Below are 14,517 nucleotides of genomic sequence, written 5' to 3' on the forward strand. Positions count from 1 at the left end.
TTAAAAAAAAAAAAAAAAAAAAAATATATATATATATATATATATATATACACACACACACACACACACAAAACCTTTAGAACACAACTCTAGATATTTTTTGTTGGTTTGTTTTGCAGTGGTGGGGACTGTCCACATTATTTTTAAAGAGTATGAAAAACTAATAATCTAAAATTCTCTTTTGTAATAAATTTGGAATTATTAACATCACAATTTATTTCAGAACTTATTTCCTAAAAGGGGAGGTATCTTTCCTCCCCCCACCACATAAAGACAGTTTGAATAATATGAACAAAAATCATTTTATGACATTTATTAAAGTTGGTGCCCTTTCAGAAAAAATATTCGTAAAAGATCAAGATTTCTTTGGTCCACAGTGACTTTCAATTACTTTAATGAGCTATTTATACTATATTAATGAAATCTGAGAAACATTAACTACCACTTTGCATTAATGATTCAAACCCCTAAGGAATCTGACAAACTCTGAGAACTGAAATTAATAGATGAAAGAATAAGATTAAGTTAACTAAAAGAAATTACTTTCAGAATTCAAGATAAATTTGCTGTTTTTTTAATTTAATCTGCTTGTTATTAGGTAATAAACAAGAGGGTTTTTTTTATTTATTATCCAAAGAATAAATTTTCAAAAGATGTAAAGTCATAAGATAAACTAAAACCTCATTAGGTTGATACAAAAATTTTATACTTTGTTATTTTCAAATTAATTTCTGGTAAAAGATTTTCAAAATCTAATTGTTTAAAAAGCCACACAATTTTTCTCAAGACAGCTGAAAAAATGTAACACATGCAGTGGATAACCAAGAAATCAACATGCATCATCTTTTTCTGGGAATAAATTCAAATAGAAACTTAACAGGGCTAAATAGTAGGCTACTTAATATATTTTTAATACCCTTGTGTGGTGAAACCAATTACTCTTTTAAGTAGAGTTCTGAACAAGCCACAGGCTATGCAGGTTGTCAAACACTGATGGGCTCTGCAAATAATGACTATAAATCACAAACAAAAGAAAAAGTTTAACAACATGCAGTGAGAAAAGTACAAAGGGCCATCCATTGAACTTTTCAGGTATTTGAAAATTTAAAAATTGCTACTGTTAACACAGTTTTCAAATACAAAGAGTGACAACATGTACTATGCAAATAAAACAAAAGGAACACTTCAGCATGGCATATTAAAGCAAAACAGAAACAACATACTTACCAGCTCCTCCACAGAGGGGACAGACTTAAGATACAAGAAAAAAGTTTTACAATTAGAAAACCATCAAACAAATGAATTTACCTAGTGGTATAATCATTATAAAGAAAATTTCTATATGTTGAATATCATTTGGGTAAAGTTCATAAGAACAAATATATTTGCAAATCTATAAACAATAATACCATACAGTACTAAATTAAAATTTTTTGTTTTATTAAACACATACAATTGGTTCAGTGTTCTTTCCTCTATAGTACCATATTTCAGATCTAATGTTAAAATTTCAGTTAAATTCTTTCCTTCCTTGTGAAATATGTAGATTATTTTTCAATGTTATTATCAAATACCTCAAAGAAGCAGTTATGATCTGACCTTTATTCAGTTAGATAAACCACTACTAACTTAAATTCACAGAATTTCATAATTTAAGGACTTTAGAATATATTCATTTAAATAAATTCTAACATATCAGTACAAGAAACCAATTAAAATAGCTGGAAACAATTAAAACTTCAAAACACATTACTTTCATCATATCAAGCATCACTGCATGTTCTGTCTCTCCAAAGTTATGTATGTCTATTTATCACTATGTCTCCACAGAGTTAATAAAATGTCTGGTACATAGCATACACACAGTACATGAGGTTAAATTAAAATGAGATTTCAAATTTTTTCCCATTAATTAAGAGACTAATTGAATTAGAGTAAATTCATACAATGAAGTAACATGCAGACATTGCAAAGAGTTCAATAGCAGGAAAAGATGCTTATAATAAACTAAAAGCAAAAGAATGACAAATTCCTGCAAAGACCATGTGCTACTCTATGGCATCCAATTCCACTTTCCCCTTCCTTATTAATAGAACTCCAACAGCATTGAAAGTGGCCTTGAAACCAACTAAGAAACTGGCATGCAGCTAGGGATAGCCAGTGAGATGACGGCTGAAATTACTAAGGAGAATTTGATGAAAAATTCTTGAAAGAGATTAACACAGGTGAAAAGCATCTTTTTGCCCTTTCCTTAAGATTCTTCCTTCTTTCTGCCTGGAGTGCAGACAGAAGAAATCCTGAGTATGGAAACAATGAGCTAAAACTGGCATAGCACTACAAAAGAGGGAAACTGGGTCCTTGTATCTATGGAGCTGCCCTAACAACTCAGAGTTCTTTTGAGAGAAAAATAACTACTATTTAAGAATAATCCCAATGTCAGTGGGGTTTTAATTATATGCTGCAGAACTTAATCCTGATATAGTAAAAAATTGTTTTTATATAATAATCACAAATTCTTTTAAACATTTTTAAATAGGAAAAAATTCTATTCTAGCTATCAGATGGTTATTGATATTATCATTAATTATCTCTTCATCGGTGAGATTGTAGACAAAAAAGATGATTACAATCTTTGTATTTCCTGTATCCTAAATTTTCCACAACAAGCACATTTGATGTTTTATAATTGAAATGTCTAATTAAAAATTATCCTCTATACCTTCTGAAATACATGTCACTCTTTAAATACTTACCAACTTTGCTTTAATGGTACCAGAATCAACACTTTGACCAGTTTTAGCATGAAGCTGAAGCTGAACAGAGTGCAACTGTAAAAGCTGATCATGCACTTCCTTCTCCAATACAACTTTCTCTGCTTGGGTCTCTGTCAATTCAGATCTTAGATCCACCAATTGTGCCTTATAAAACAATAAAAAAAAATTAAGGATGCTTAAATTTTCTTTACTTATTTTATATTTATTCTTATAATCATTATTCAAGAATGACAAAGACTCTTTAACATGAATACATGAATACTAGAAGACTATTAACTGACCAAGATACCCATCTAAACTGACATGAAATCAACAGTACACATGAGATACCTGAGTGGAAAGAAAGTCCTGCTATAAATAATATCTTCTAATAACCCAGAATGCCACTTCCATTTTAAATAGCTCATATTAAAATGCCTTTTCATTATTTCACCTTCACCTTTAAAGCTAATAAAAACATACAAGCACAGGACAGCTCATCAAAGACCACAGAATTTCTAAAGATCAGAATTAACTCTTAAGTTTTCAGTTATAGTGTAACAAAACAATTCAACCTACCCATTCAATTAAAAATGTTTTAAATTTTTGCACAACTCATAATATATTGTTTTACCACTATATAGAAGATGTGCCCTTTGTGTTTATTCTTCCCAACCAGTCAGCAGATCAAAGATCAACACAACATCTTTGTTTTCTATTCAACTCAATATAATTTTACTAAGAATCAAAGGACTAAGAACTATGCTGGCATAATAAGGAAAAAAACTGTAGACAGCACTTTAAAAATTATAGATGACCAGATGTAGTGGCACATGCCTGCAATCCCAATGACTCGGGAGGCCTCCCGAGTCATTGGGATTGCGAGGATAGCAAATTCAAGACCAATCTCAGCAACTTAGTGAGGCCCTAGGCAATACAATCTCAAAATAAAAAAAATATAAAGGTGCTGGAGGTATAAGTCAGTGGTTAAGTGCCCCAGGGTTCATTCCTCAATACAAAAAAAAAAGTAAGCCAGTCAGTCTGTCTGTCTGTCTATCTATCTATCTATCTGTGTGTATGTGTGTGTGTGTGTGTGTGTATACACACATGAGAGAGACAGACAGAGAGAGAAATAGTATATTTATGCCTTTGAGAAGCTTTCACATCAACTAGGGTGAAAAATATGCACATAACCAACTAAACAACAACAACAAAAAAAAATGTTGCAAGTTACAGATTATATAGAGAAAATAGGACCAGTCTCCAGGAATGCAAAGTAAAGGAAAGTTTAAAAAGGCAATAAGGAAAAACTTATACTTCAGAGTAAGTTAGAAAATTTAAGGAAAACAAAAACATGGACAAAATATAAGCAGTGACAAAATCTAGAGATGGGAATAAGACTAGCAAAGGCAAAAGAGAGACACTAGCAAAGGCAAAAGAGAGACACTAGAAGTATCTTAGGTAAATACTCTGACTCAAGGACCAGAGGGACTGGAATATCTCTCTATATACCAATGGCAAGAAAAAGTTTCTAGAATATAAAAGATATTCAATGAGGATCTATTAAGTTGAAATGATTCCTAATACTAACCTTGTGGCTCTGAATATTGTCTCCATTCAAGTTTCCTCAATTTTAAAGTAGGAATAATTTCTATGGTTTTGACTAGTTTCATAAATTTATTAATATTTGATACAAAAGCACTTATTAGAATATGAAAATGATATTTTCAAGAGGATAAGACCATCCAGAGGGACTGCATACTGACATACTATATAGGACTACATAGGAAAGGTGAGGCTGGATATAATGAATGGCTTGGATGATAAACTATTTAATCTGATAGGACACCATTAATGAGTCAATGATATTTTTGTTTTTATATCTAATAATGCCTTCATTGAAATATAATTCAAGACCATAAAATCCATTCTTTTTTGGGGTAGCATGGGGAGTTACTGGGTGGTTTTTAGTATACTCATACACTAGTGCAAACATTGTCTCTATATCATTTTGAAACATTATTCTCACTGACATTTTAATAACATGCTATTTTCAGGTAAGGAGGCAAAGACAAGGACACAGTAGCAACCCCTATTACAGCTTTCTAAACAATAGGTTATCAAGGTAATTTTGTAAGCAGAACTAAGATTTTGCAATGCTAAAAAAAATTGTTACCAACATTTGTGTTGTCTAGTACAGTGAATGTCCAGTGGAAAACTGGGTTTAATAATAACTAATATATTTCAAGTTTAGAGAAGAGTAAAAGCCATTGATAGAAACAGATTAGATAGAATAGTAGCTTACTTGGACATAAGGGAGGAAGAAAGATATTGTTTGAAATTTTAGACATGCTGATCTCTGTATAAACGATGATATAAATAATAAACAGGAACTATCCCACCAGAATGCTAGAAATAAACAAGTAAAAAGCTGAGGCTTAGATCTGGGACCAGAAATAGAGATGTGGATTAATACTCTAAGACAGAGTTATAGGGAGAAGAGAATATCAAGGACTGGGGAAATAATCAATTAAGGATGACCTGAGAGATAGAAGTAAAAAGGTGACATACTAAAAACTGAATCATAACATGGCATAACAGAAATACTGTGATACTTCCTGTTTTGTTTTGTTTTCCTTTATGAAACTTCCTAGAAATCACTTCATATCAGGAGAGTTTTCTCATTTCATTTTTGTAACTTTTTTATTCGTGTACAAACTTACATAAGTACACAAAGAATTAAAACAACTAAACATACTAATTTAACTACCACCCAGATATTTTTATACAATAAGGGTGCCAGACACAGTGAAACAGACCTGGAATCCCAGTGACTGGCAAGGCTAAGGCAGGAGGAGAGCCAATTCAAGGCCAGCCTGGGCAACTTAGCAAGATTGTCTCTAAATAAAAAATAAAGGAACTGGGAATATAGCTTAGTGGTAGATCAGTCCTAGGTTCAATCCCCAGCACCAGGGGAAAAAAAAAATAAGGCAATATTAGAACCCCAGGCCCCTTCCTGTAAACTCCTCTCAATCACTACCTCCACCTCATCCACAAAGGTAACTATCAGAGTAATACCCTGACTTCCAACATTACTGATAGTTTTTCTGTTTTTAAATGCTATCTAAATGAAATTATATAGTGTACATTCATTATGTTTGGCTTGTTGCTTCAAGAGTATGAGATTCATTTATGCTGTACTTCATTCATTTTCATTTTTATATGGTATGCAACTAACAAATTTCATTTACTCTTTTTTTTTGAAGAGAGAGAAAGAGAGAGAGAATTTTAATAACTGACATACCCACAGAGTTGTACAACAACTCTGACAGCTTCACATCCTTGCCTTCACTTGACAATGCCAATCTTTTTAATGTTAACCATTCTAGCAGGAATATACTGGCATTTTACTGTTGTTTTAATTAATCCTTCCTGATTGCTCATAAGATGGATCACCTTTTCATTTATTTATTGACTATTTGAGTATTTTCTTTGTGAAGTATTTGTAAGAGGCCTTCCCCCCCCACACACACATACACACACATACACATGCACGTGAGTTACAAATATCTTCTTTTCACTTTATTCAAGTTGTCTTTTAAGGAACAAATTGCTTCAATTTTTTAACTGGGGATTGAACCCAGGGGCGTTTTACCACTAAGCTACTTCCCCAGGGATGCAGGTATTAAAATTCAAAGTCCAATTTTCTTCTTTTGAAATAAGTGTTTCAAGTTTACTCTTCACTGAGTAATATTTAAGACAAATATTATTTAGATAATAAAACTAAGGCCCATCAAACCTGTTTACTTTCTAGGATTACCCAGTTGGTCAGTGGCAAAAGAGCACTTGAATCCCATTCTTCTGACCCCCAGGACAGAAGTGAAAGTATTATCAAGAAGCCAAAGGAAAAATTCATTTCTATAGCTACAGTAAACATGATTAACTTAGAATACTCACACTACCACAAAGCAAGCATTTACCATATGGCAGGGATACACACTCTCCACATTATCTCTAATTCTTATCATACTCTTCTCAATATTTTTTTTTAACAGTTAAGGAAACTGGAAGTCATGATTTAAACAACTTACCTGAGATCACACAACTAGTAAATAATAGACCATAGTTGCAGCATTAAAAAAAAAAAAAAATGCCTGGACATCTTTCACCTCATTTTCACCTAGACTATACTTTAGTGAAAGGTGAAAGTTAAAGAGAAACAGCTAATTTCAACTTCCAGCCTTACTTAAAATTTTGAGTGATGCCCAAATAAATGTTTTAAAGGAAAAAAAAAATTAGAAATTATATTACATACAGATTTTATTTGGTAGACAATCTTTTCACTTTCTTATATTTGATCAAAAGGTTAATTTACAGAATAAATAAAACAAAACTGCCCTTCAAGACAGTCTCCCTAGAACTCATCAAAGAGGAAATAATCTCATCCTAGGAAAAGTTTCTAGGCCTTAAAATCCTGGTCTTCACTTCCCCCAAGACACTAAATCAACCACAGGTAGGATTTTCTAAGGTAGTGATTTCTCAAAACATGGTCCCTGGATTACCAGTATAAATTGGAATTGAATCAGGGATAGATAAAAATTCAAAGCCAATGTCACCAAGCTTTGCCCCTGTGATTTCTTCTCATAGTCTCATAATTCCAGGTCTTACATTAAGTCTTTGAACCATTCTGAGTTGATTTTTATATATAGTAAGAGATAAAAGGATCAATTTCATTTTGCATATAGACATCCAGTTTTCCCAGCACCATTTATTGAAGAGACTGCCTTTTCCCCATTGTGTGTACTTGCCATCTTTGTTAAAAATCAGTTTGCTATGGATGGGTGGACTAATTTGGGGGCTCCCTGTTTGTTTCCTTGGTCTATGTGTCTATTTTTATGCCAGTACCATATTATCTGGGTTACTATAGCTCTGTAGTATATTCTGAAGTCAAACAGTGTAATGCCTCTAGCTTTGGCTTATTCGGAGTCTTCTGTGGTTCCATGCAAATTTTAGGATTGTTTTCTCTACTTTTGTGAAGAATGTCATTAGCATTTTGACAGGGATTACTCTCAACCTGTAGACTGCTTTGAGTAATAAGGGTAACAATATTATATTTTCTAATGCATAAATATCAGTTTCTTTGTTGTGTCCTCTTCAATTTCTTCAATTATCAATGTTTTATGATTTGGAGTAAAACCTCAAAAGCATAGGCAGAAAAGCAAATAAAGACAGGGACATCAAATTAAAAAGCTTCTGCACACAAAGGAAACAACAAAGCAGAGATAAACTACACAATGGAAAACTATCTTTACAAAGTAGAGATCTGATAGGAGGTTAACATCCAAAATACATAAAGAACTCAAAAAACTCAAAAGAACCAAACAACTCAATTAAAAGTGGACAAAAGAACTGAGCAGACATTTCTCAAAGGACATACAAATGGCCAACAGGTATATGAAAAAGTGCTCAGTATCAATAACCATTAGGGAAACAGTACAAATCAAAACTACAACAAAATATGTCACTCTAATTATAATGAGTATTAAAAAAAAGATAAGGATATGGAGGAAAAATAATCCAAATTAGCATAGCCATTATAGAAAACAGTATGGCATTTCCATTAAAAAAACTACAAATTGAATTACTGTAAGACTCAGCAATCCTACAACTGTATATATACCCAAAGGAAATGAAATCAATACATCGAAAAATACCTGTACTCCCATGTTTAGTGCAGCACTACTCACATTAGCCATGATATGGAAGCAACTTCATAGGTGTCCATTGATGGATGAATGGATAAAGAAAATGTAATGGATGTATATACAATAAAATACTGTTCAATCATTTAAAAAAATGATGTCATTTGTGGCAACATGGATGAACCAGGGGAACATTTTATCAAATGAAATAAACCAGGAATAGAAAGACAAATGCTACATGATCTCACTCATATGTGGTATCTAAATAAAACCATTTTCATTGAAGTAGAGAGCACAATAATGGTTACTAGGGTGAGAGCGGGGTAAGGTAGATGAGGAGAGATTAATCAATGGGTACAATTACAATTATGAAGAATAAATTCTGGTGTTCTATTGCATGGTAGAGCGATTAGAATTAACAATAATGTATATTTCACAATACTAGAAGAGTGGATTTCCATTATAAAGAAACGATAAATGTTTAGGGCAATGGATATGCTAATTATCCCAATTTGATCATTACACAATGTATACATGTACTGAAACATCCATGCTATATGTAAAATTATTACATGTTCATAAATTTAAAAATTCAAGGTATACTGCACAAAGTAGAAATGAATTACCAGAAATGGAAAAGAAAGAGAAGCATTTTACCTAAGTAGCATTTCAGGACTGTCATCACTATTCATTAGTATTTAGAAGTCATTAGTATTCTATTTCTCATCACATACTCTCTTCAAAGCATCCAAACTTTTCTATGAAGATAATTCCTTCCTAATATAATTCTTAACTACTAGATTCGAATATGTAGCACCAAAATCAAAATAATTGTTTCATTCAGAATTAGCTATTATTCCACTTTATCTAGACCTAAATCCTCTGCCTATATAATCTTTAAAAATACATAACAGCTGCACTTTTCTTTCCAAACATAATTTTATTCCAAACATAGATTTTATTTCTAAACCATTGTATAGATAAAAATACTGATTATTTTACTTTAAGCACCCCCTTAAAAATCTCTTGGTTTGTGGGAGAATCAAATTAGAACCAGAAATTAGCAAAGATCAAGTTGCACAGCAGGGAAATTGGATCCAGCACATTCCCTAATTTTAATATATAAACTTTTGATAAGATTTTAGAAGGTCCAAAATAAAAAGATCTTAAAAATATGATAAAGCATCCTAATTTTGCACATGTAGGAACTGAGGGCAAAGAGCTTATTATGTGAATTGCCCCAAATTACAAACTACGTTGGATTAAAACTTATCTTGTGACATCTTTTGTAGTTCCAGCAATAACAAGAGAACTGATGAAGCAGTCCATGAGTTCCAAATGAGATCACGTTCCCAAATCTCAGAACTATACTAAGCAAGGGGCTGAGGATATAGCTCAGTTGGTAGAGTGCTTGCCTTCCATGCACAAGGCCCTGGGTTCGATCCCCAGCACCAAAAAACAAAACAAACAAATTAATATCTAAGCAAAAATTCTGAAACCTTCCCCAATATATACACCATACCTCGCATGCACACTGACCAAGCACTGGAACATATATTCTTGTCACATGAACCCACACAGACACACATGCAGGCATGCAAACAGGCACAAACATGCCTGCACATAAAAGGACACATTTTCCTAATCTGTTCAGAATTTTAAAAAATGTTGACTCCAAATAGCAGTTTAACTATTAAACTATGGCAAAGAAAGATGCTGATAAAAAATATACATATATGTGTGTGTGTGTCTATACACACACACACACACACACACATATACACAAAATCTCACATCTACCTATAATTACTTCTACACCTTTTGTCTTAAAGAATGTGTATAAATGTGATTACCAGAAAAGAAACTAATGCTTTTAAAAGTGCTGTTTACATTTGAAAATACAATTTAAGATGAAAAGTATGAATGGGTATTTAAATCTCTAGCAATTGTGCTCTTTAATCCAGCATCTAAAATTTATCATGTACGCACATACTTTTCAAAATGCTTTATAGCCCAGAGAGTCAATACAACAAACGTAAAAAATAAAAATCAGAGATTGCAACACATCACTATAAAAATACCTCTTACAACTTATTGATTACTAAATTTAATAGTGACCTTCCAACTAATAAGAGATCTTTACAGATTACCTATTTCTCCTCTCATTAAAGGAAGCAACGCCATTTTATCTGGCAAGGCTGTCCTTTTTCCTAGAACTAAACTTTTAAAAGAATATATCATAAGATTCTTATATAAAGGATCCCAAACTATCTGACAGCTAGTGGAAGTTGAACTATTCTTCACAAGATCTTTTATTCTGTAACAAAAGTCAAGGGAAGAATGTAACTAATGAGAAAATTTCCATCCATTCTTTTTTTCTTCTATCCATTCAAAATATTTAATTTAACGCATTTAATTTATCCTCTATTTTTTCTCCCTGTGTCTTCGGTGCTGTGTTGTTCCTACTATTCAAAAATTACAGAAAACCAATGAGTACTATTCTAAAATACAAGACTAACACTACATATTCAAAAGTCAGATTTGAAAATCTCTGCCATCTCCCAAGTTAGAAAATAATACCCTCCTTATTCCAAGTCTGAATAGGCTTCAGAAATAGTCTGTTCATTAGCTTATGAAAGTTCTGAGAAAATTTTACCTAGGCACTTTACTTTTTTTTCTATCCAATCATAATGAACACTAATTTTATCTGTCATTCTTTCTCCCTAAACTGTTCTCAGTCTATACAAGCAAACATTTTTATTTTCAGTCTTCCACATCATCACAATTATACTCATTCAACCAGTATTTACTATACTACAGCCATATACCAAACACTGGGTTGGGTTCTGAGGAAATATAGGTGAAGAAAATAAATGTGGATCTTGCCCTTAAAGAGGTTTGGTACATAGGGCAGCCCACTAAGAAAATGAATTGTGTAAGAATATAATATTAGCTAATGCCACACTTTTTTTTTTTTTTTTCGTTTTTTGGTACCAGAAATTTAACCCAGGGGTACTTAACAACTGAGCCACATCCCCAGCCCTTTTTATTTTTATTTTTTTTAAGACAGGGTCTCCTTAAAGTGCTTAGGGCCTCACTGAGACAGGCCTTGAACTTGTAATCCTCCTGCCTCAGCCTTCAGAGTCTCTGGAGTCACTGGCATGGCCACAATGCCCGGCTGGCATTATTTTAAATACTTATATTTTAATTGTCTTAAGTCTTACATTAATCCTGATGTGCATATTTTGTGCAGGGAAGGAAACTGAAGCACAGATATTAGGTAATCTGTCCAAGGTCATTACAGAGCTGGTTAAATAATAAATTATAAGCTTTATGAAAGAAACTAAAAGAAGAGAATTAGTGAGACAGGGATGCATGGTTATTCCTCTGGGAAGAGTTTCAATCATTATCAGAACACCAGTGGAAAGAACACATTTGGGAAATTCTGTAGGACTCTTCCAGTGGATCTGTGAAGTCAAAACTACTTTTGTAATAATAAAACATATTAGACTTTTTCACTGTTTATACTGAGGTACAACAGCAATGATGAGTAAAAGGCTGGCAGGTGAGTGCAAATTAAATCAGGAGCTCCAAACTCTACCAGTCACTGCTATGCAACTACATTTGAGAAGTTCACTTAATGACATCCTTCATTAAGTAGTAAAAATTATTAATTTTTAAAAACTACAATCCTTTTGAGTACATGTTTTTTTAACCTTCTAAGTGATGAAGTGTAAAGTATTCATATAACATTCCTACTATATACAAGCTATGTTCTCTCAAAAAAAAGTACCTAGACAATTGCCTGAGTTGCAAATTAAACATTTTTTTCTTAATAAAGGAATAGGACTTTCACTTGAATGAAGGACAAACAACAGTTATTCAGATTAAAATAGTTGCAAGACACATTCTTAGGAATGAATAAAGCAAACTTGTTACTTAAAAAAAAAAACAAAAACAAAAGAAAAAAGAAAAAAGGAAGGAAGGGAAAGAAAGTCAAGTGTATGTGTTACCAAAGATAAACACTGAACTTTCAAGTGAAAATTAAAATTTTGGAAAACCATAATCCATTGTCAGAGTTGGAAAATTTCCCAACACTTAAAAGATTTTCCTGATGAGACTGAAGATATTAACAAATGTGATTTTTTAAAATATTGTACGAGATGTGCCAACGTTTGGAAGACCTGCAAAACTCAGTAAACCACTTCAAAATGATCCATGTGTGATGTTATAAAATCATGCCTGGGTAAAATATCCACTCAAATTCTCAGTCAATTAAACAGTGTATGAAAAATTCATTTATATAGTTTCAGACACCACATTTAAGGAACCACCTCTTGTACACTTTTACTATCAAAAAAGAACATCAACAATTATCTGAAAAGGCTATGAAAACATCCCTTTCTCCTCCAAATACCAATCTCTCAAAGATCACATATTCTTCCTATAGTTTAAATAAAACAACACAGCACAATAGATTGAATATAAAAAACAGATGTGAAAATCCAAAAGTCTTCTATTAAACCAGATATTTAAAGTATTTGAAAGAATATAAACTGACATAACTTTCCTCACTAATTTAGTTTGGTTTTAGAAAATAGTTATTTTAAATTTAAAATGATATTAAAATGCAATGGGCTTGGCCTGGCATCATGGTGCATGCCTGTAATTCCTGTGACTCTGAAGGCTAAGGCAGAGGATCTCAAGTTCAAAAGCCAGTCTCAACAACTTAATGAAGCCCTAAGCAACCTAGGGAAGCCCTAAGCAATCTAGTGAGAACTTGTCTCAAAATAAAAAATAAAAAAGAGGTTGGGAATATGGCTCAGCAGTTAAGCACCCCTGGATTCAATCCCTGATACCAAAGTAAAAAAGAAAAAAAAAAGGAATGGGCTTATTTTTGCTATTTTAAAATTATGTAATAAATATTTAAAGTTTCTCAGTTCTTATTTCTAACACAGCAATTACCAGTACATGTATCCCAAATTTTAAAAATGAGGTCCTCAAAATTTTATCATAAGCAGTCCTGAAATCAAAAACTTTGCCTATCTTATCTCAGAGATTCTGCAAGGAGACCTGTGTGGCTGGGTAATATAGGTTAAAAAGAAAGAATGGTAAGATATGTCACTGGAGGAATATTCAGAGATCAGACTGTGCAGAGCTTGCCATGACCATCTTCATTTCAATAATATTGTTGTCTACATAACAACTCCTACTCCTACTCCACATCCAAAAGCAAAAATGGGATCCTAATTAGAATAAGTTATTCTCCATGTATGTATATGTCAAAACTCTATTGTCATGCATATCTAAAAAGAACAAAAAAGAAAAAAGAAGAAAGAAAACCGTCTTTGCTACAACATTGGAGGAACCCAAATATCACTCTCATTACTGTGCCTGTAGGGTAAATATTGCTGGAGAAAGTCACACCACAGGGCAGACTGCATGCAGCATGAATTTAAGAAAACTAGTCCCAGGTATGCATTTAATCCTACCTGGCAATCATTCTATCTCTCTGGCCAACTGGCTTTCTCACTCTTCCACAAGTATTCAAACCACTTCTATCATCCTCAAGCCTTTTCTCTCACCCACTTTCAGCAGCTGGCCTAGGCTCCTATTTTATAGAAAAAGGAAGGAAGGAAGGAAGGAAGGAAGGAAGGAAGGGAGGGAGGGAGGGAGGGAGGGAGAAAGGGAGGGAGGGAAGAAAAGCCGGCGGTGGCACATGCATGTAATCCCAGAAGTTTGAGAGGCTGAGGCAGGAGGATGGCACGTTCAAAGTCAGCCTCAGTAATTTAGCAAGGTCCTAAGCAACTCAGTGAGACCTATCTCAAAATATAAATAAATGAATGAATAAACAAGGGGATGGAAATGTGGCTCAGTGGTTAAGCACCCCTGGTTAAAAGAGAGAGAAAGAGAGAGAGAGAGAGAAAGTGCCAACCCACAAAAATTCCCCACAACCTCATCATCTCTCCCTTTCCCTCTAATAACTGTCCTTCTTTCAATATAAGACTATTCTTTTTTTTTTTTTTTTTAAACTGTGAGACAGGTTCTTGCTAAGTTGCTTA

At 33.0% G+C, this 14,517-nt stretch overlaps 1 protein-coding gene across 7 annotated transcripts in view; it reads right to left on the reverse strand.

Moving 5' to 3' along the window:
* Gopc (golgi associated PDZ and coiled-coil motif containing) overlaps nucleotides 1-14,517 on the reverse strand; it is a 38,323-nt gene that overhangs the window by 17,461 nt on the left and 6,345 nt on the right. For 5 of the 7 annotated variants that reach the window (XR_007344195.1, XM_048794342.1, XM_048794489.1 and 2 more), the window contains exons 2-3: nucleotides 2,754-2,918; nucleotides 1,228-1,251 (exon numbers count right to left, since the gene is read on the reverse strand). Coding sequence is in view for 6 of the 7 variants with exons in the window: in XM_048794342.1 (XP_048650299.1) it covers nucleotides 1,228-1,251; nucleotides 2,754-2,918 (189 nt within the window). In the remaining variant the exon portion in view is untranslated. The remainder of the gene's footprint in view (nucleotides 1-1,227; nucleotides 1,252-2,753; nucleotides 2,919-14,517) is intronic. The other 2 variants (XM_048794394.1, XM_015500660.2) reach the window with 1 other exon arrangement.

The sequence above is a fragment of the Marmota marmota genome, unplaced genomic scaffold (assembly GCF_001458135.2).
Source record: "Marmota marmota marmota unplaced genomic scaffold, marMar, whole genome shotgun sequence".
NCBI classification, from domain to species: Eukaryota; Metazoa; Chordata; class Mammalia; order Rodentia; family Sciuridae; genus Marmota; species Marmota marmota.